Source organism: Protopterus annectens, chromosome 2.part0 (genome assembly GCF_019279795.1).
Source record: "Protopterus annectens isolate FY-2018-M chromosome 2.part0, PAN1.0, whole genome shotgun sequence".
Classification (NCBI taxonomy): Eukaryota; Metazoa; Chordata; order Ceratodontiformes; family Protopteridae; genus Protopterus; species Protopterus annectens.
The window spans coordinates 1,676,941,547-1,676,965,209 of NC_056728.1; the positions used below are offsets into that span (position 1 = coordinate 1,676,941,547).

Sequence of the window (23,663 nt, forward strand, 5' to 3'; positions counted from 1 at the left end):
TCAAGAAGGCTTGGCCGCTCAGTTCTCTATACTGGAATAATTTCTCATTCATTGCTAATAATCATTTTATTTATTTGGGTACTAACAGAGTTTTACTTTTACCTACCATAAAGACAAGATATTTGTTTTACCTCAAAATACTTCCCTTGTTTTATTTATTTATTTGTAAGTGACTTAGAAACAACTACTGGGGAATAGTGTTCATTAGCTCAGTATTTTCATGTAGGACACTAAACTGAGACCCATGAGCCTACTGAGATTATACAGATTTAAACAGATTAGTTTATAACACTAGTGTTCTTTGGCTTCTGCGGTGGTGGTGCTGCCTCACAGTAAGACGCTGTCTGGTTCAATTCTTAGCTAGTGAAGGTTGTGCGTCAGGGCTGGTAACTTGGCACGAAAAATCAACTACCAATTATTAGCGGACTGGAGTTCCGCTAAAGACACAACAACTAGTGTCCTTTGGCTTCCAAGATTAGATCTCAGTAACACAAGTTGCTGTTTAAATAAAAGCTGGCATTCTGTGCTCTGAATGCATGACACGTTATAGCTGTATTTAACTTAAACTGTGTGCATTTACTAAATTATGTATATCTTTTAATTAATGCTTAATCAAGCATTTCTTCATAATCCCAACATTGACATAGTTGCAAATCATCACTTCATCTTTTTATAGATAATTCCATTAGCCCTAATATATGCACATTACTAATTATTTTTTCAAGATTAGTTTTACTGAGTGGACAAGGGAAATTCTGGGTGTTTTCTGATTTTGTGTGGTTGACCCTTAGTTATATGAAACTGGGTCTGCATTATCACTGATGTGAACAACTTCATTATATGCTTAACTAAAAGCTTTAGAACTGTTTTCTTGACACAGCCATTACAGTATCCTTCATGTTACTGTGATAAGCAAGATTAGCCATGCATATGAAGTGCACATATTTATACATATGATTATAATATATACAGATTATATTAATTATAATATAAAATAATTTAATTATATCCCTTCTATAATACAGCACCACTTGTTAGACTGCTTTAAATTTATAGTTTTGAATGTTTTTCCAGCAAGCAATGAAACAAAACATATGAACCAATAATGACAAACTGCCCAATTCAAAACATTTCAACCATAAAAGGTCACTTAAACTTTTGTCATTACAATCCATCAATGTCAGTCAGTATGCACAATCTTTGCAGAAGTAAAAAAGTCATCTGAATAATTCCACATTATAGAGATCTGAAACTAATGAAGAGGTTGTTGCTAGAAAACAACTTTATATTTCAGCATTTCATCAATACATTGCCTGTTACATTAAAAATGATAAACTGGTATATTTGCAATACAGAATGGGTGGTAAGCTGGAAAACAAGTTCATAGTTATTAGGCATCTCATCCAAAGGAGGACATAGCCAGGACTGCAGCACTCCACCCCCTTAAAATACAAATCTACATGCTGTGGGAGTAGAACCTATAGCCCTCTGCATCTAGATGCAAGTATGCTACCTGATGTACTACTAACACTGCTTTAAAATTCTATACCACAATAATGATACCATTTGCTAAACAAAACAGTTGCACATTTTAAGCAGACTTAGCATGAGCAACAGTAAACTTCTCTTCCCTTGAAGCTCACAATTCCTTGAAAATACACTTGAAAATAAATTCCACCTGCTAACTCTAAATAGGGCATTTCACTTTCTCTCACACACCTCAACCTCTGCAAGAAATCTGTACAAAGCCCAACATAAATAGGGACAGATTATAAATATTGCTCTCATGAACTTAGAACATTGCTAGAATAATGGGATTTGTGTTAGTATGCATTTTATATGATGGACAGAAGGAAGGTTGGTATATTGTGTGTGCAAGAGACCAGGTGGATGGGGAGTAAGGCTAGGTGTATTGGAGGTGGGTTCAAATTGTTTTATCATGGTGTGGATGGGAGGAGAAATGCCGTAGGAGTTATCCTGAAGGAACAGTATGCTAAGTGTGTTTTGGAGTTGAAAAGAGTGTCGGATAGAGTGATGTTTATGAAGTTGGAAATTGATGGTGTAATGATGAATGTTGTTAGTGCATATGCTCCACAAGTTGGGTGGAAAATTTTTGGAGTGAGTTGGCTGAAGTGGTGATGACTGTACCCAAGGGTGAGAGACTGGTGATTGGAGCAGATTCCAATGGGCATGTTGGTGAAAGGAACAGAGTGGATGACGAAGTGATGGGTAGGTATGGTGTTAAACAAAGGAATGCAGGAGGTCAGATGGTAGTAGATTTTGCGAATAGGATAGACATAACTGTGGTGAATACATATTTTAACAAGAGGGAGGAGCATAGGGTGACATACAAGAGTGGAGGAAGATGCACACAGGTGGATTATATCTTATATAGGAGGGCCAGTTTGAAGGAGATTGGAGACTGTAAAGTGGGGGAAAGTATAGTTAGGCAGCATAGAATGGTGGTTTGTAGGATGACGTTGGTGATCAAGAAGAGGAGGAGGAAAAGTGTGAGAGCAGCACCAATGATCAAATGGTGGAAATTGAAAAAGGGTAATTCTGAGGTGGAGTTCAGGGATGAGTTAAGACAGGCACTGGGTGGCAGTGAAGAGTTACCAAACAGCTGGGTAACTACAGCAGAGCTAGTAAGGAAGATGGCTAGAAAGGTGTTTGGTATCACATCTGGACAGAGGAATGATGACAACCTTGGATTATTTAGCACCTGATTGAAAAAAAAACTCTTTAGAAGTATAGCTTTCAGCTGTGTTTTCTGTCTATTAAGAAAAGTCCAAAAGTGTAAGCTCTTATGGGTAATGGAAGCGATGGAACAAACAGTTTCTGGTTTAAAAAAAACTACTACATCTTTCTTACATGTTTCTATGAAATACTCTAGAGATCATATGACATTCTTAGATGTAAAGTTGATGAGAGAACTAAATGGGAAACTTGCTAGTGAATTATACAGGACGTCATGTAGGAAGAATATGTTTGTTGAAAGGACTAGCATGTATCCTGGCTATACATTTAAGAACATAGTGAAAAGTCAGGCAATGCACAAATCATGGTCAACTAGTAATGTCATCTTTTGGTATGGAATTAAAAGAAAGGGGTTATCATTTGCATAAATCTAAGCATAAAATAACCTTTGAAAGAGTAGATAGGTATAATAAGGGACATCCGCATTTTTCCAAATGGAATAATGGGTACTTACATATTATTGCAACCAGATTCTGAAAAGGACAAGCGTTTCATTTCCAAGCCATACCACAGTTAAGGCAGATTGGGAGTAATGTCTCGTTAAAATGATGGGCACTCATTTCAATGTGGGCAAAATAGATAGACTGCTGAGTACATAAACGTCACTTCATAATACTTGTCATATTAGTATAAACACAATAATATGTAAGTACCGATAACATATTAGGCTCATTTATCCAGCAATCAAATCACTTTTATTTACGTGGTTGTTATGAACAGTTAACTAATTTCTTCGAAAAATTTCATGTTCCACGATTTCAACTTTGACAGGATTTTCATTGACTGAACTTTTGTGGTAACATGGTATGATGTGAGCCTGCTTCTTGAAACTGTTGGCAAGCGTTACATATTGCTCCCATTTGCTGCACATTATATGTAGTGGCGCTTCACATATTCAGAGCTTATGTCAACAAGAACTCGTATGACAGAGTGAAATAACTTAGAAATCATGTTTAAGCACTGTGGTGTTTGCAGCCTCCAGCTGTTCTAATTAACATTAGCCGATAGTTTATTTACTTAATTATATTAAACGACATGGTAAGGTATTTCTTTTATCAGTATTCACTTAATACTTTGTAAATGGCTGTATTTAGGATTTGGAGTTAGTTCACATTACCTTTACCTACCTATTTCATTCTTACATACACGCATACACACTTCTATCTACTTCTTACATCCACAGACTCCAAGTCCTACCTACCTATTTCTTACACACACACACATCACTTAAACTCACACACACCTACCTTTCACTTCTCTTGAATTAAAATTTCCAGGGCGTGAAAGAAAAGGACGTAAACCATCAGCACAAGAGACACACAGATGAGGAAAACAGGTCGCAAAACACCTGTTGCATCTGTGCAACTGGTAAAGAAGAACGCCTTTAAAAAAAAACTTCTTTTATTTAAATTAATTTCGCCAGTGCAAGTGCACCCCTTGCGGCGCCTTGTTTACACATCATGCATGATGGTCTGCCATCCCTACAAATTGAGGACAAATGACCCTTGACTATCTCTAAAGTGGGACAATCACGGAAGATCTCAAGAATTAGCTGTCTGTCTCCCCCAACAGAATATGGTAAACTTGCTACTGCTGACTGTCCCTACCTGTGGGTTGATGATGGTTTTGAAAGCTACCACGATCACATTAGTTTCTCCACATCTCTGACTGCTTTGATGCTGCTGGCCATGCCGAAAATGTGTGCTGTGTTACATCTTAGAATGTTTATTGCAGAGTATGGAATTTAACACTAACATTAGAATAAGTTTTGCTTTCCTTTCCATGTAATTTAACACTAATATCCAAGCAAAGAGGTGCAGGTACTCCACGACAATCGAAGTCAACCTGTCACAGATGTAGTAAAAACTGCTTTTATTAAGAGAGTAAGTGCTTTCACATCTACTAAGGTGTTTCTTCAGACTTTAATAAAAACATTCCTCTCAAGCTCTTTAAATACAGAACATATGACCCAACACTAACATTAAAATAAGTTTTACTTTCCTTTCCATGTAATTTAACACTAACATTAGAATAAGTTTTGATTTCCTTTCCATTTATTACAGATCAGTTTTAAAATTTGGACTAAAAAGAGCAGACCCATCAAACTGGGCATTTGTAAACGTCATTTTAATGTCCATGTCAGTCAAGTGCAGCCAGGTACAGTCGGAATAGTTACTCAGTCATCTGTTGCCCAAGCTGTACTAACAGCTAAACTGTGTGCAAGCCTAAAAGGTGAGGTTCTCAACTGAAGATACAGCTGGAGGAATTTGCATTTAAGCTGTTCATCCAGCACCTTGTCTAGAGACTGCAACATTTCATCTGCTAATTCTCACTGGAAACTTAATATATGATAAAGAATAGTCAACTGCACTCAGAGAAAATGTCAAAATAAATGTAAAAATGTTTCTGAACTCTGTCCATGGCCCTTAATTCCTTATCCAGTGGATGGTAAACAGTAGTTTGCAATGTTGGAGCCTTTTTAATGGCAGCTGCAACCAGAATGGAATCAAGCTTGGGAGTTTCTGTTCAGCAGTTCTAGTCTTTGGGTAATCTTTGGATAGCTGCCACCACATCAGAATTTTCCATTCAGACATAAATACCAATCAAACTATTTTACATACAGGAAGGACACACAATAAACATACAAAGAGAATTTATTTTGGGATGGAATTTTATACAACACTTATATTATTAAAAAAACTTTATTCTCTTTGTTGAATAAACACGTCTAAACAATTGAAATTAGAGTAATAAAGTACAGTTGTGTAAGTAAACTTACCATAACAGTAGATGTCTGAATGATCACTTAAGCAGTAGCCCTAGCTATATGGTGTTGTATCTTGTGAATGATAAAACAACTGGGCAGCTTCCAAAGCTTTAAGAGCACCTTCCATATGCCCAAACCATTATTCAGTTTGAGCTGAGGTGAAGTAAAAAAGTGATTCGAGTGCCAAGCCCTTCAGAACCTTCATGCCAACTGTAAGAAAGAGGGAGGCTAGAGTCCTCAAAAGGTGAGTGCCAGGAAACTAAAGTTAGAGATACTCAGCTTGGCAACAAAAACATACAATAAAGGGGGGAGAGGCTTCTACAGCAGTGATCATTCAAGTATCTACTTTTATGGTAAGTTTACTTACACAATTATACTATGTTCATGATATTGATCACTTCTGCAATTTTCTTAGCTATATGGGTAGATTACCATATCTTAGTCTGACTGAGAGCAGGAAGGATGAGAGTCTAGGCACCCCTGCAGAATGGACCCAGCAAAGCCTGTCCTTGAAATGGAAGAAGAACCTAGTTTGCAGTGCTTTATAAAGGTATGCACAGAGGACCAAGCTGCTACTTCTAAAATACTTCTAGAATCCAACCCTTTCCAAAATGTCACAGAAAAAGTGAATGCCCTTGAAGAATGAGCCTTGACACTGCCTGGAATTGCCTTGTTATGGTGGATATAACAAAATGTAACACCAAGAGACATCTATTTGGAAATAGTTTGCTTTGACACAGATTGTTCTTTATTCTTACCTTTATGATAAATGAACAGCTAATTAGAGTTCTTAAAGATTTTGTTCTGTCAAGACAGTACTTGAGCTGTCTGTGGACATCTAAGGTATGGAGTTTTTTTTCTTCCTCATTTTAAGATTCTGGAAATAAGACAATGAGATGAAAAGCTTGACTGAAAGTAAACTGTGATACCACCTTAGGCATGAATGAATGAATGATTAGCTCTTAAAGAAAACGCTATCTTTATTGAAAATGAGATAAGAATGACCTACCATAAGATGCTGCAGTTCAGATACTCTTCTTGCAGAGGTCAAAGCAATCAGTGTCAACATTTTCAGTGTTAACAATCTGTAGTCAGCCTCTTGAATTGGTTCAAATGAAGCAAAAGGTAGTCTTTCCATGACAAAATTAGGATTCCAAGGAGGAGCCATCTGTTTTCTAGAAGGCTTGGTATGCAACATCCCTTTCAAAAACATTTTACCTGAAATTGCATTGAAAGAGGGAGATCAATAGGCAATGTTGAAATAGTTCATAAATGAACCTTCATGGAGGAGTAACATATTACAGAGGATAGTAACTCACACAAATAATGTAGAACCAGAGAGACACTAGCCCTGAAAGGATGATGGTTCTTGTCTTGGCGCCGACTGGAAAATATTTTCCGTTTACTAATGTATGATTTTCTAGTAGCAATTTTTTTGTCTCCCTTAACACCTCCTTAGAAAATAGGTATGTGAAAGGTATTACAATTTTACTATTACAGCAGTTAGTTCAATTTGTTTGTGGTTAGAATGTATCAAACAGCCCTTTTCTTGCGTGAGTAGGACCAGACTGTGAGGAAGCTTGTGGTAATTGTCCTTGGTCATTTCCAAAAGAAAGCAGAAAGTACAGTTGCATAAAATCTTATATCTTATATGGACAGAGGTCCAGGTAGCAGCCTAGGATGGAAATGGTGTCTCATCCTTTGAAAAAGCCACCAGAAGAAGCAACATTTCTGATAAAATTAGCCTTTACAGAAGATGAAAAGAATAACAAAAGGAAATGGCCTTAGTAATCCAGGAAGAGATGTTTTATTTAGAAGCTGCCAAACCCAAAGACCTGGGATGAAAGGAAACAAAAAGCTGCTCAGATATGTGAATAGACTCTTACTGAAATCATAATTGAGCTGCCTATGCAAACCCAGCATGTGAAGAACATTCATACTGGCAGATTGTGGAGCAGGAAAAAGGAAGGCAAATTATTAGACTGATTAAGAGCCATCTCATTAACCACCTTGGACATAAAATAAGGATCAATACAAAGAGATACCCTATCCCTGTGAAAAACTTAAAAAAACTCAGATACCCTCTTAGCTGAAGTAAGGGTCAAAAGAAGAAAAGTTGTCCAAGTACAATACTGCAAGTAAGTTGAAGCAGCAGGCAAAAAAGGAGCCCGAGTCAATTTTTAAAGAACAAAACATGAGGTCCCAGGAAGGCAGAATAGGCTTCTTGGGAGGCCTGATATAAAAGATGTCTTTAAGAAATTGTTTTACCTCAAACCTAGAGGCCAGAGGAGATAAAGACAGAGAAGCAGAAATTGCTGATAGGTGAGCTTTAACTGAAGAATATGCCAACCCAGCTTGGAGTGGGTCACACATTTAAGACAGAATCATAGGAATCATCACTGAAAAGGGATTCTGGTTACAAGGGAGGCACCATACAGAAACTCTCTTCCATTTGGAGAAATATGATATGAACTAGGAAGTCAAGGGATGGTACTGTTAAAGCCACACTGACTTGAGGTACCATGGAATTTTCTCATATTGAGCTTGACCAGAGGCAGCATAGGAATGGTGGAAACCATAAACCCAAGGACCCTAAGAAAATCCCTGGCTGTGACTGAAGCCAGAGGAAGAAGAGATTGGAAAAAACAACCAGAGAGCAAGAGAGCGAGAGAGAGAGAGAGAGAGAGAGAGAGAGAGAAAGAGAAATCCTTGAGAGATGGCAGGGATGCCAGCATTGGAAAGGTCTGAATTCTACAACTGAGGAAAAACATGATCCTGAGAAGGAACTTAGACTAATGTTTTAATGTTTATGGTGAACCCCAGAATTTGCAGCAGGGAAATTGTAAACTGGAAGTTCTGAAGCAGAACCTTGGAGGATGAGGCCTTAATGAGCAGTTCACTCAAATAAGGAAAGATCTGTACCCCTCTCATCCTGCAAAAGGCAATGGCAGGAGTGAGACATTTGGTGCATGCCCTTGGGGCAGTAGAGAGGCCAAAGGACAAAGCAGAGAACTGAAAATGTAAGGAAGAAACAGAGAAACACAAATATTTCCAAAAAAGGGAAGTGAAGGTTGGCATTCTTAATATCTAGAGATACCAGAAATGCCTAGAGTAGAAGAAGAGAGAACTAAGTTTTAAGGGTCAACATCCAAAAAGAGGAGAGCTTTAGAAAGTTTTTGACCTGAAAAAGGTCCAGAATTGGTTTCCAGGTACCCTTCCTCCTAGGAACAAGAAATATTCTGGAATAAAAACCCTTCCCTTCCTGGGCAGGGGGCACAACCTGAATGGTCCTAGGCCAAAAGAAAGGAAGTTGTTCCCAAGGAGGTTGAAGGATGCCCAGAAAGGGAGGAAGAGATTTCCAAACCATGAAATACCCCTAGTGGATGATGGGCAGAACCCAAGAGTTCTGTGTGACCCTTAACTAATTTGGAAGGGACACGGAAAGACAAAAAGACAAGGGAACCTGGCTGAGAGAAAAGAGAAGCAAATTGTAAAAAGGAGATTGCTGAGAAACAGAGATCTGAGAAGACATAGCAGGAGGTATGCATCTAGAATCTTTTTTACCCTTGGGGTGGAGGTCAAGACTGTCTGTGGACAAAAGCAGATTTGGAATGGTAATTCCTCTGAAACTTAGGGATAAGAGAAACAAAAATATGGTTCAGCTCCTGCAAGGCCTTGCTCTTATCCTGGAGGGATTTTAAAAGTTCAGCAGCAGGGCCACAAACATTTTTATTATCTAGAAAATCATCCAATAATTTGACCTTAATGTTATTAGGCAAAGCCTGAAGATGAAGTCAAGAGTAATGCCTCAGAACAGAACCAAATGCAGCAGCCCTAGAAAAAGCATCAGCTGTATAATAATTGCACTTAAGGGAGTGACAAGCCACTTGAGAGGTAGAATCCAATAAGGAATGGGTTGAAACCTTCCCTTCAGAGCCAGGAAAGTCAGAAACTACTTGTGAAACCTGAGAAAGAAGAGCTAACACATTCCTAGTCATATGAGTCTGGTAATTAATAGCCCTAAAAACCAGGGTGGCAGCAGTATAAACATTTTTGCCCAGCCTTTCCATGGCTCTACTATCTTTTATGAAGGAAGCAGCTAATAGAAGGCATCAGCTTAGAGGGTTTGTCAGAGGAGACAGACACCACAGAAGGATCAGCAGAAGGACATTTATACAGAAATTTACAATCATTAGTGACCTTGTAAAATCTGTCAGGTTTCATGGGAGATGGAAGTTGAGAATCAGGGGCTATAGAAGCTGCTGAAAAGGTATCCAGGATGGCAGCCAGAACTGAAGGAACAGCAGAAGTTTGGAAGACTCTATCTGGAGGTGTTCATAATACTTCTTTTCAATATCAGATACCTGAGAACAATCCCACTTGAAAAACTCCATCCTATGTGATATAGTGTCCCCAAAGGAGAGTTATTCTAAAGAAGAATCTGGACTGATAGAATTCTCTTCTTTGGACCTATAATTCAAAGGATAAGGGATCTGAGAAGAGTATGCCAACAACTCTTCCTCTGAATCCATGAATCCAGATCCTTATCAGAAGACTCATACTCCCTAGGCCTCTTAGGAGGAGTAGAAGACTAGGAAGAGGCAGGTACAGAGACCATTGAGGAGGTTTTAAAGTCATTGTAGCATTAAACAACACACTGTTTTTTCTTATTATTTCTTCTTCTGGGCATCTAGCAGTACTTCTGCTAGCAATATTTGCAGGTTTTATTGCCCAGTCACTATCAGAAACATGTTTATCGCCCATTAGCTAATTACAGCAAAGGTAAACACTGTAGATTGCTCTTGACCATACCGATAGCGTTCAAAAAGTCTAAATAATGTATTTGAGATAACTATTTTATTTATTTGTTAACTCGGCTAAATCTCTGACCCACATGGACCTTTTTTAGATTCAGCTGAGGAACAATATTTGGTAAACTGACTAGTGCAGAGTCACACAGTAAGCAAATGGAGGTAGGAAGAATCAAACTCAGTAAACCTTAACGATTCAGAGCCTTAATCTTCTGTAATAACAGACAAAAACGCCTCTGGGAAAACTGTCAGATCATGTTTTAGTATAAGAACTAAGCTATGAACAATCATTTTTGAAATGTCCAAAAAGACTATGTAGTGGTTCTCCATTGCTGAACCTTGAATTAAATAAGTCAACCTTGTTGCAAGTAGATGCCAGTCAAAAAAGTGAGTGAGTTGTGATCCTTCAAGATAACAGCCCCGTTGTCTAAACATCAAGACCATTTTACACATGAAGTAAAGATCTATGCTCTGATAGAAAAGGAACGCCTACTTGATTTGGGCTGGTAAACACTTCATTCAGACTTAAAAAGAAGCCCTGGTGAAGTGTTTGCTTCCTGAATTTCTTCTGTTGTGGCCATTACAAAGAGACCAGCCAACATCTGAGTCCCTCAGGGATTGGTCCAGGAACAACTATTTTTTGGCATCTACTTCTACAAAGTCAAGGCCAGTCTTAAGGGCCTCTGTCTGACCAAATTTGCAGATGATTGCAAATTAGGAACAGTCATAGAATACCCCACAGACACTAATGTTCTCCAAGAAGGGCTGACACAGACAAATAAATGCTGTCAGAGCCATGCACTACAACTAAATGCCAATAAATGCATAATGATATCCTTCAGGAAGTTGGCCACCTCTGGTAATTACCATACTGACTACACACCACAAGAGTGAACCCACACACAGATGCTAATCTAGCCTTCGACAATCAAGTGTCTATGGTAGTGAGAAAATCATTCTATGCTGTGCAACTTACAGAGGTTCCTCATTAAAAGAATACAGGCTGTGAAGAGCACATCCTATGCAGACTGCCTCAAAGTCCCATTCCTGTAATTTGTCTCCTGCAGGATGTTGAGGGAGATCTATACCTGGCATACAAGGCATTTTTGGACCCCACTCTGATGGACCTCCTGCATATCCACAAAACAAACACACCAAAAGTATCTGTTCTAAAGACTTAAAACTTGACTGTGATATAAATAGGACCTACTAGAGAGACGGGTATGTATCCCAGAGACTACCCCTTCTCTGGAACAGGCTCCTTACATATGTGAAGCACTGTTTGTCCCTAACCCGATTATTCAAGTGTAACTTGGACAACTGGATGGAGAACCAGAAATTCTGATTTGGCACTATGTCTCTAATGGACACAGACAGCCTGAAAATGGTTCATCTCCTAGGTGCTTGCTTACACTAACAAGGGTACTAGAGAGTTGGGATGCATGACCAGGCTTAAAACGACCCCAGTAGTTGCTAGTCTAGTACACACCTATAAACATCTGAACCTATGAATTGCTAGCAAAATGACATGAGAAATTCCATTAATGTGTCTACTTTAAAGGAGTTTAGGTGAAAACAGACGACAAACCTTTGCAAAATATATTCAAATGTACCTCAAAAGCTACACAGGATGTTTTTTAATTATAGAAGTCTGACCTGCAAGTGAGATAACAGACAAGGCAATTAACTAAATATGGCAGATACACTACGCAAATAATATGTACCAGAGATGCATGATGAACTATTAGAATTAGAGAAGACTACATTTGAATACACCTCTAAAAGAGGCTAGTTGTATCCTCAGTATCTCTGTGTTATTAAGTCTCCAGGCATGATAACTATCTAAAGTTACCTTTCCTGCCAATGCAGCTAGCACTCTTCCCTTCACAGCCTTTTTAGACACCTGTTGCACTGCCACTAATACCTCCAATTTGACTACCTTCTAAAAGGCCAGAAATCATTAATCACTGCACACCTTACCTTTCTTCACAAAATTAGTTGTATACTTAACTTCTTCCCTAATAATTCCTCCACCCTTTAACTCTTCTTCCTTCTCTGTTAAAATTATTTCCAGAACCACAATTTTTTCTGTTTTTCACTTTCATCTCCCTCCTTCCTATAAACTATCTCCTAAAATTCGGCACATCCTACCCTGATTATGTTACACTGACTGACCTTATCTTCCTTATTTTTTTCTCTACCACTTCTGTATACTCAGTAATATAGCTCCAATATCCCATTGTGCCGAGCATTACTTTTTCCTCCTTCCTAGTCCTGTTTCAGTTGTTTCCATCACTGTTCTGAATTTCTCTCTATTTGCCTCTTTTTTCCACTTAAATTCCCAGATTTTCTCGGAGAGTGCACAATAATAGTAAAGCATAATATTCATATTTTCCTATATTAATTTTGTGCCTTCTCCATCTGGAAGTTGAAATATCTGTGGCATTTTTCATAAATGGAACCAAGGACAGGGCTCCTCTAAACAAATCCTAATGGGTTTCACCTTTGCTTTACTTCTACAGGCCAAATTTCTCATAGTGAAGAAAGGTTGTGGTAAGCAAATAGCCATGCTCATGTTAGGCTAACCAAAGCATATGTAATTTTATCCAATATAACAATTTTTAAATATATACAAATATCAAAATATTCCACAATTAATGAGGAATGCATCCTTAAGACTGTAGTCACCTTTTTTGCATGGCTTGTAAGTCATATGTTTTGGCATGTTTAGTTGGAAGGGCTGTTAGAAGGGAAGGGCTATGTCATTCTTTGCAGGTATATTCTAGAAAATTAATGACTTCTCTGGGATAGTGGAAGATATTATTTCTTCTGATGTTTTCTACTCTTTCGCTTTATCCTGAAAAATCTTCTAAAGGTCTAAAAGTTAGGCCAACAAATAATAAATAATACTTCTAACAACAGTATTCAGAATTAATATTTTAGGCAAATTCTCGGTCAATAACTCAGCATATCTTCTTTAATAATCCCCATCATAATTTCCTTATAATGTTAGCTACCAAATCAGGGGCATATTTTAATGCCTGAAGTCTCATAGATTTAGCATTTCTGATCACTGTGAACAGACTTTCTTTTTCCTTATTGCTTGACATATTTTTATTTTTATTTTATTAACATCCAATCACCATAGTTAGTCTTACAGGGTAGGTGCCCATTTTCATTGGAGACCTGGGGAGAAAAGTTCCAAAGTATTACAAAAACATTACAAGAAAAATAATTTTACAATCTTCAAAAATAATACAAAGCATCTACAGTTTAAATAATTATACCAAATTAGACAAAATGTCAAAACATTAGTTAAGAATACATATAACTCATATAACAATGATTTAATGTTTAGAGACATTTTAGCCAGCCTATAGAGAAATTAAAGGTAAGTTAGGATAATACAAACAATAACTGCAATATGAAGTGAGAGAAAAATAGGGTTATGGCATATTTAGAAAGACAGTAAGTGAAGAGAAACTGACTGAAGTAAGGACATGAGTTAAGAAGGGAGAAAGGAAGTGTAAAGTATAAATATAGTTGAGGTGCTAGAGAGAGATTTAACGTGTATTTTTAATAAAAAAGGAACTATTTTTTTCACTGGTCGGTTCTGTATGGTATTCGTTCAACTGTGAGCTGTTTACGTTGTGGTCTATAAATATATACTTGTTCATATTTAGGGTTTTAGTTTTTCTTGCAGTTGAGCAAGAACGGAGACAAGATTTTGGTTAGGAAGTCTTTCAGTATAGTTTTAAAGTACTGGAGGGAGGGTATTGACCTGATGGATACAGGTAAGGAGTTCCAGGCCTTATCAACATGGTATGCATATAGACTTTGCCAAGCAGATTTGATAGGTTTGTGGACAGAGGAGTTTTTGGTCAACTGAATGTAATGACTGCTTGGGAACATAGTTGTATAGAATGTCATTTTAGTGCCAGGCAAGCATATGGATACTGGCTAATTTTATAGGCAGTGACAATGTGTGAAAATATATTAGTTGATAGGATGGTTCTAACCAATTTAGACTTTTTAGTACTATACAGTGCTAAATACTAAAAGCGGTACTTGCTGCAGATTTAGCCACATTATTATACTGCTACTTCATTTTTGATTTTTGTGATGCCTGGAGGTTGTTAGGAAAGAGAGCACCATAAACTGGAGAGGAGGTCAGTAGTGGCAAGTGTAGTTTTAGTTGAGTTGGTGATAAAGTTTTTGACTGTGTACTTGTTTTTGGTGAATTTTTTGTATGCAATTTTATATATGCGAGTCAAATTTAAGATTATTATCCACTATCATCCCTCATAGTGTGCTATGATAAATGACTTCAATAGTAGTATTATTAAGAGAGGATTTTCACTTTTGTTTTTCATGAGACAGGGATTTCGGGAAAAAGTAGTAGCTTATTTATTTATGGTTTGAGCATCAGTTGTGAGTTACAAAGTTATGTTTCAGTGGTTGTTAAAACTTCCCGAGTAATTTCTTGGAGATATGCCAGGTTATCAGATATGCATATGAGTGCGGAGTCATCTGTGTATTGTATTAGAGAGGCCTCTTATGTGGATATTATTGGGAATATTTACGAGAAAAGGAACAAGGACGCAACCTTGTGGTACACTGGTGGTGACAAAGAAGTATGGAGAGAGGATGGTGTGCCATTTTACTGACAGGGTGGGCTGAATTAGAAGAGTACTGTGACAAACTGTGTTAAAGGCGTCAGAGAAGTCTAGAAATAAGAAGCCTAGTTTACCATTATCTCCAGTTTTATTGACAGTATCTATAAAGGTTAGAAGGGCAGTGTTCGTATTATGGGAGGCATAGAATGTGTGAGGGATAGGATTTCTTCCCGAATGAGATGGTTTAGCAATTATTTTTGAATACATTTTTCAAGTATTTTGGAGAGGGGAGAATAACATTGGTATAGGTTTAAAGTTAGTAATGCCTGTTGAATTTCCTCCTTTGTGCAGAGGGACAATGTGTGATTTTTTTCTGGAGAGAAGGAATGTGGGATTCCTGGGTTGATCTATTTATAAGGATTAAGACAGTATAAGCAATGTTATCAGCTGCTACTTTAAGGTACTTGCTTTGAAGGTCATCAGCTGAAGTAGAGCACGGTCTGAGTTTGTTAAAGAGTAGTTTTATATAGGATGTGGGCACAGGTTTGAAGGTGAAAGTGGATGTGGTGATATGTGGCTGTTGGGCAGGGTTGGGATTGGATGCTGGGGAATCCTTACTTAGGGGTGCTATACTATCTATGAAATAAGAGTTGAGTTTTATTGCAGTTTTCAGTGGTGAGTTATTAGGAGAGGGGTTAGGGTTGAATTTTTGGCCAGGATGAAAGATTTCTTTAATGGCTGATTAGAATTTTTTAGGGTTAAGTTTACTATTGTTATGCAAGTTGTTACAGTATATTTTTTCTTGTTTTATTTATTTGCTTTTCAGTACAGTTGTAGAGCATTTTGAAATGTCTGAGATATTGTGATGTTTTATATTTTTGCCATTCTTTTCATGCTTTTTCTTAATCCTGCAATAGCATTCTACTCTTTTTGGATAGCGAAATTGTATTATTTGTTTTTAGTCCCTTCCTTCTAGAAGGTGCAAGGCTATTTAGGATATTTAGGAAAATTGTACTGAATTCATTTACAGCATCATCTAAGGGGAGAATGTGTAGGATGTTCCAGTTAATAGATGATAGAGCGGTAATGAATATTTCTGGGTTAATCTTGAGCAGGTTGTGTGTTGTTTCATAAATAAGCTGTTTAAGTGGATAAGTGAAATGTTTGGTTATACAGATTGGTAGATGGTCACTGAGAGGGTCTGATATTTTACTTGTGCTGATGAATTTGCTAGGGTCTGATAACAGGGTCCAGTCTAATAAGAAATTTGATGTCTTGCTACAATGTGTGGGGCTACTTATTAGTTATATGAAACCATATAAGTTCATGCTAAAAGTAGGTCAGTTAGAGGTTATGCTTAACTAAATGATATTCGTCCGACATGTCAAAGTGCTGGAAAAGTACTTTTTTTTGTTTTGTTTTTTAACTCTAGCACTCCAACAACTTCCTCATTATGTTAAATCATAACAGTTCGTGCAAGCACAGGAGGCATATTAGAAGCCCAGGTAAAGTAGGAATACCTAAAAAAAAAATTCAGTAGACCTATGCACTGGTGGCCAAGAGTCAAAATACAATGAATTTTTCTTACATAAAACTTTGAAGGTTATAAATAAAGGATGAATTCTCTGCAGAGACATTGATAACTTTAAAATATGTTACAGTTTTCTGTTTGGAAATGAAATATTTGTCACAGAGCAGTTATAGTTCTCTCCTATAATATTAATGGCTTTCTTGAAATCATTGTCTTTGAAACACCAGACCGGAAAATTGCAAACAAGAGCCTTCATGGTTTGAGAGAAGTGTTGTGGGAAGACATATTGACCTGATAAAATAAAGTCCTCTTTCTCAGAGGTCAGAGAAGGACTTCTATACCTTTCTTACCTAGGGCCTTCAAACAGACCTGTCCATCACAGAGATTCTAGGTTCTGACACCTCCTTAAACTCCAAAATTATCTATAGAATATATGATTTTTAATCCAAAGTCAGTACAAATGAAGATGTCTGTTTTAACTTACATTGATAGGCACTGACACTGGTAGAGGTCCAATAGTCCAATAGTCACATAAGTAAATATCTTCTACTATTTTCCACTGCCTTTCACTTTTCCTTTTGACACATGTTTCACCTCACCAAAAGTATCTATCATGAAAGGGGATGAAAAATCAATCAATGGAGTTATCAAAGATGTCCCACATGATCAGCAAGTACATGGATATTATTAAAAATTCCTTTAAGTGCCAAAAAAGACAAGGTACCTCAGAGTCATTCTAGGTTTGAGCAGCCTAAAACATTTGTCTCAGATGAGTCTTTTCACATTTACTCTTTAGTCATTGATCCCATGTCTATCCAGAGTAAACTTCATGTGCTCTCTGAATCTTCAAAATGCTTGCTTCCACATATCAATAGCAAATCAATTGAGAAAGTCCCTATACTTCTGAAAAGGGGCAACTCATAACCTCCTTTTGAACCCTTCCATTCAGTCTCAGCTTACCTTTAAATGTGTTCACAAAGTTTATGTCAGTGGTAGCAGCTCACCTGAGGTTTCTAGTCACTAAAATGTTCCCTTATCTATAAGAGTACATGTCATACATAGAGCAGTACGCTTTGCATGCTTTACTTCTTAGGAGTTACAGGGATTTTTACAAAACCTTGAGCTTGGTTCTCTATTGGAATTCTGTGACTTGTAAGTGTAAACCTTGGAATTACAGATATAGATATTGATATTGATATAAATATAGCTACAGATTTAGCTATGGATATAGATATGACAATATAGGAGAACAGCAACTTTTGAACACTACTGCACTCCTTTAAAGTTGTTTTGTAAGCTCATCACACTACTGATTTTTCATATAACAACTCTGCAACTCTGAGACTGATTTGCCTCAGAGAAAAGTGAATACTCTGAGAAACAGCAATCTCAGACTTGGTATTGTAAATCCACATTTTTGCTTAATCAGTCTAGCTGCTTTTGGACTTCTCCAATGAGTCTCAGTCTATAAAATGGTCACACTTAAGCTTTGATCAATTAAAGAGATAACTTTCATGGACTGCTGTCTAGAAAACAAGCTTTGTCAGTTATTTTTTCACCTGGAAAGGATTCAAGCCATTTTGAAAGCACTATATCATCTACTATAAGAATCACTTCCCATAGGTAGCATGTGCCTCAGGATACTGGAATTAATGGTAATGGCCATTGCTATTCTACTTCATGCCAAGTATCACACAAGAGTCTCATAGTAGATGCTGGGGATACAGTGGTCTCAAGATGAAGACCCTGTGGATATGAGGTGAAAATTAGTGAACAGCTGCATGATGCAAGGCATGGTGTTCCATTTCAGCCCAACTCTTCATGAGAAGACAATTGTCTAGATAAACCTCCTGTTGTCATTCTTGTTGTGGATGCATCCACCCTTGGACAAGGCTGGTTATATGAGGGATGGATGACTCAGGGAGTATTGTTCCAGTATAAGTATACCTGCTTATCGAAGTGTGGGAAATGAAAACAGTGTTTCCCTTCCTATAGTTCTACAGACATATTGTCCCTGAAGTCATATTTCAGTCTAGTTAGACAATATGGCAGTTTTTGGTATATCAGCAAAAGATGGTAATTGTTTTTATCCTTTTTCAACCAAAGCCATGGTGGTGTGGAAGTGGGCTTTCAAAAAGAGACACTTACTACTGGTGGTCCTTATCCCCAGGGAAGCCAATTACTTAGCAGCCAGGCTCATATTCATATCCCATTAATGGTTATTGTGCATGCAAGAAAGATGTTTGTCTCCCTCCCTCCAGTAAGACCAATCTGCACTGATAGTCGGATCATTCATTTTCACAGTCATCAACAAATAATTATTATACAATGACCCCCCCCATTAATATTCCAAAACATGCACACTGATTGGCCAGTGTGCCCGTTGTAAATCCCACAATATACCAACAGAAAAAAGATCTGGTCGCCCGGACTTTTTTCCGTTGGTATAAAGCCCTCAAAATATTTTTTTAAACAAATAAAAAAAAAAAAGAAAGAAAGAAAAAATGGAGCAACGGAGACTTTCTTTTCTCCGTTGCTTCCATTTGTAAGCATTGATGTACTGGGTATGCATGGAACGCAAGTCCCTTATGCATGCTCAGTACATCAAAACAGGGAAGCAGTGTAGCACAACCAGCGGAAGAACAGTAATGCGCCATTATACAAAGACATTATTTAAGATAAGTAAGTATTTTTTTTCTTAAATAATGTCATTGTATAATAGCAATAACCAACTCTTGGGTTGTGGTATATTGAAATTAACTCAACGGTTAGCTATATATAATCACTCGGGCTTCACCCTCATGATTAAACCACAACAACCGTGGGTAAATCTTCAATATACCACACCACATCATCGGTTATTGCTTTATTAATTGATATCAGGCAGATTTAATGTGAAATGAATGTGGCAAAAATAAGTAGATAAAACACCACTCTGTGGGTAAGACTTTTAAAACTATGTAGTTTGAGAAGACAATATTAATTTTTAGCTTTGTAAGGTCTGCTAGATAGGCAATTTTGAAATAAGCGCCAGCCATGAAAGACCCACCTGATTTCAGATGTTTATGAATTAGAATATAACAGCTCACTGTATTAAATGACTTCTTCAAGTTAATAAATACATCTGTCAGCTATCCTTTGCATTGATTTTTGAGAATTTGGTTAGCAACTGACCATAATAATGCTGTAGCTGTAATGAATCTAAGGCCATGCTGGCAGTCACTTAATAAGAACAAAATGTTAATATAGTCTAAAATGGTGTAAAAATTATTTATCAAGCATTTTGCTTAGAACGGAAAGCAGAGCTGTGGGGAAGCAGATCTCTGTGTATTCTATTTTCAAAGTAGAACTTCTATGACATCTTTCCACATGTTTGGAAAAGTTTGTACAAAAGCTGATATGTAACAAGTGTCAGTGACTTACAGATGTACAGTGTGACAGGTTTTAAGAAAATAGGATGCTGAGTACTGCAGCCTGGCAATCCTGGGTCCAGTGTTTTTTTTAGGTAGGGGATTAGACAAGTAAAGGAGTTTGCCATGGATGAGATACAGTGTGTTCAAAGCAGGGTGTTGAGATGATGATCTGATTAGCAGGAGGATAAGATGTATAAGAAACGGGTTCTTATTAGATTGTCGAAACTCCGTTTACGCGAATACGAAATCATCGACACGTATTGTGCGAAATACGTAATCATCAAAAGTGAAAAACCACGAAATCTGAAATGTCAAAGTGATTTGGTTGGCCCGTCTGCAGTATAGCTCAGTAAGGTAAGTGTGAGATAGTTACGGACCTTAGGGTTAGGGTGCGGGTTAAGGTAAGTGTATAGATAGGTAATTTGTAAGATTTAGTGTAGTGTTAGAAGTAGGGTTTTGTTAAATGTATTTATGTGTATTATTTATTTTGTTTGGGTATATCTCCATAGGGGAAGTGCGCGGTAGTTACGGACCTTAGGGTTAGGGAGGGGTTAAGGATAGTGCATAGATAGTTGTGTATGTGGGGTTTAGTGTAGGGTTAGAAGTTGAGTTTTGGTGTTTTACTTTAGGGTTAGGAGTAGGGTTTGGTTAGTGTATGTATGTGGTTTATTCATTTTGTTTGGGTAGGTAGTATGTAGCGGGTGGTGGGGTTGGCCGAATATGAGTGTTCGATATTTTAAATTTCGCAGTTTAGTGCATTCAGTATTTACGCGGTTCGAGTAATACGTGTCGCTGTTTTGGTATTCAATGTAATGGATTTTCATTCATTTAATATAGACCCTAAGAAACATACCTCTCAACCTCTTACAGCAAGAAATCTGGACAAAGCCATGAATAAAAGTGGGACAAAGTCCCAAAAACAGGGACAAATTTTAAATATCACTCGCAAACTTAGAAACTTGATAGAACAACAGGTTTTTCATTAACATAAATTTTCAGAAGGGTATGAAGTCTGAAACTCAAAATTCTGTTATTATTTTCTAGCTTTAATCTTTGATGATTTGCCACTAATTTGCCAAAAAAACACAATTTTATGAAAAACATGCCAAAAAATATGAGGCAAAAATCTGGACATTCTCCAAAAATCTGTACAGTTGACAGGTATGAAATAGGATGATCCAAGGGCTGAAAACAGAATTTGAAAGATCCTACTGTTTCTTTTTCACTTAATAATTAAAAATGTGTGGATCTATAAATAGTATGAAAAATTTGTGATATGTACATATACATATATATATATATATATATATATATATATATATATATATATATATATATATATATATATATATATATATATATATATGTATATGATCAAACACAGACAAGTATGCATAGCTTGAATTGACTATTGGTTGCTTTGTGATCAGATCATGATTGAAATTAATCTATGTGGGCACTTGGTTATTGATGGAAAAATGACAGATAATATGTTAAAAAGTGCAACTGGCAATTCCTGCATAAGTTAGCACTGATACATCTCACAAAATGGATATGATTTAAACCAGTGATACACCAAATGCAGTTATCTGCCCTATGCTAAAATGAATGCCAGTTTTACAGTGATTCAGACCAGAAACAAACTTTTTAATTTTGTCAGGAAATACATATAACTAAAATAAGCAGTATAGCTTGTTGCCTTTAGAATCTAATAAAAGTCCACTGAGGTATTGAGATTAACCGGACCATCCCATAAAATAATGTTGAAGTTTTAAAGTTAATGGTAAAAAATAGCCCTTTTCTCCTCTGTTCAGTGAAGAAGACTCAGCATACCTTTGTCTGTTTAACAATCTCCACCTTCTTCGTATTGATTTTTCTCTCATTCTGCAGCTCTTCCTGAAGCTTCTCACATTCTTCCTGTTTATCTGTAATCATTTTGCTTTGTTTTTCCAGCTTTTCTTGTTGACTGCTGCAGAGAAATACACATACTGTTACCATATAAATGAGAGACCTCACCATAAAAAATACATTTTTTATTACACAGGTATAGGATCTCAATAACAGTCTAACTGATATGCTTCAGTCACTTCATCAGTTGATAAGCCAGTCAAAAACAAACCATTTCAAATGAAAGAAAGAAAACTGCTTGCCCTAAGTTGTATTTAAGTGTTTGCCTTTCTTCAGGTCCTTCAACAAACAGCAGAGATGTAGCCTATCATAGCATCAGACATTCCCAAACTTTTAGTATCCAAGAACACATTAGAGTACCAAATATAATGTTACATTTGTGTTATCTGTTACCACTACATTACTCTGAGAATACTTGTAGGTAAGATGTGTGCTACAGTGCTCAAAGTGTAAACACTGCTGGAGATGGTAGTTGATGAGTCAAGATAAAATAAATGTATAAAAATAATATTTAAAAGGTGAAGACTACTAGTGTTTATAAAGAACGTCCTAATAAAGATAAGCACTTGCATTAATAATTAAATTTTGATGCAGTGATATTGGACAAAATGTATCTAGTTCAGTCATTTGAAAACAAAATAAATGAAAGGCAACTATGTGAATCACCATAAGTCAAAACTCCAAAAAATATGCAGCAGCAATGTGAATGGCCGAGTGTATGAAAGCATACATTACTTAAACAACAGTATTTTTTGTGGACAAGAGAGCTCTATGGCCCTCTTGCAGTGTTCTGTGCTTCCTATACCCTACTACTAATTATAATCTGTTCTGTGGTACCTAGAATTTAAAAGAGAAGGGACGTTCCTTCAGTTTAATGACCCCCCCCGAAGCCTCACTCCACTATCTATCTCATAAGAAATACTTGTTCACAAAGCAGAGGTAGAACCATCATAAAATCAACAACTAGTATTTAAAAAAAATCTTGCTCTATACAAAACTATGACAAGCACTGCTTATGACACAATTTCCCCTTGTCAGGACTTGCGGCCACATAATGTACTCACTCCCTGCTTGGCTTCAGCAAGATGTTGCCAAACTCTTTAGATATATAAATGTTTAGACTCATAATTTTCACAGCAAATGTCTCAGAAGCTTTAATTTTCTTTTTAAGTTATAAAAAATAATATTATTTTCAGCAGTACTATTAATTTATTTTTTACATAAAAAGTAATTGCTATATTTATATTAGAAACAGCAGTGATGGTAGCTCTAATAAAGATAATGGCCGAGGAAAGCTGAGACAAAAACTTTAAGGGAAGCTTGAAGAATTTACTTTAAAAATTTGAATGTGCTCTAGTTTTCATTTTCGGTTGAGAATAAAAAATAAAGGATTACTGCATCTATTGAAGTTCAGCTTATCTTTGTCATTCAACCACATTAAACAAGGTTAAAAGTAAAATCTTTAAACAACTTATTAGCTGAATCAGTGTGAGTACCATTTCTAGGCAGCAGGCCAACACACTGCTTTCATTTACAGAAGTTAGACAGCCACAACTAGAGTTCTCCCATGCCTCATTTACCTTGTTCAGAAGAAGGCAAAAAACAGAAACAGAGAAAATAAAAATGTAATGTATGTAGGAAGTACTGTGCATGCACAAATGTGAGTGTGGGTGTGCACATCCAGCAAAGGTACCTTTTGGTATAGTCTAAGCATACTTTTTTTTTTTAGTTTAGCTTTTTCAGTTTTTTTTTTCTTCAAATCCTGGTTTGATCACAATGCCTTCCTTCTGCTTCAACAATTTGCCTGTTTATTCCCCCAGGAGGTAAGAGCCACTGCTCTGTCATTGCTGCTATTGTGTG

General features: G+C 36.8%; 1 protein-coding gene across 1 annotated transcript in view; it reads right to left on the reverse strand.

Annotated features, from left to right (window-relative positions):
• FHAD1 (forkhead associated phosphopeptide binding domain 1) overlaps positions 1-23,663 on the reverse strand; it is a gene marked incomplete at its 5' end in the record, with an annotated part of 2,130,934 nt that overhangs the window by 672,050 nt on the left and 1,435,221 nt on the right. Inside the window, one exon of the mRNA XM_044060429.1 lies at positions 21,729-21,864. Coding sequence (XP_043916364.1) covers positions 21,729-21,864 — 136 coding nt within the window. The remainder of the gene's footprint in view (positions 1-21,728; positions 21,865-23,663) is intronic.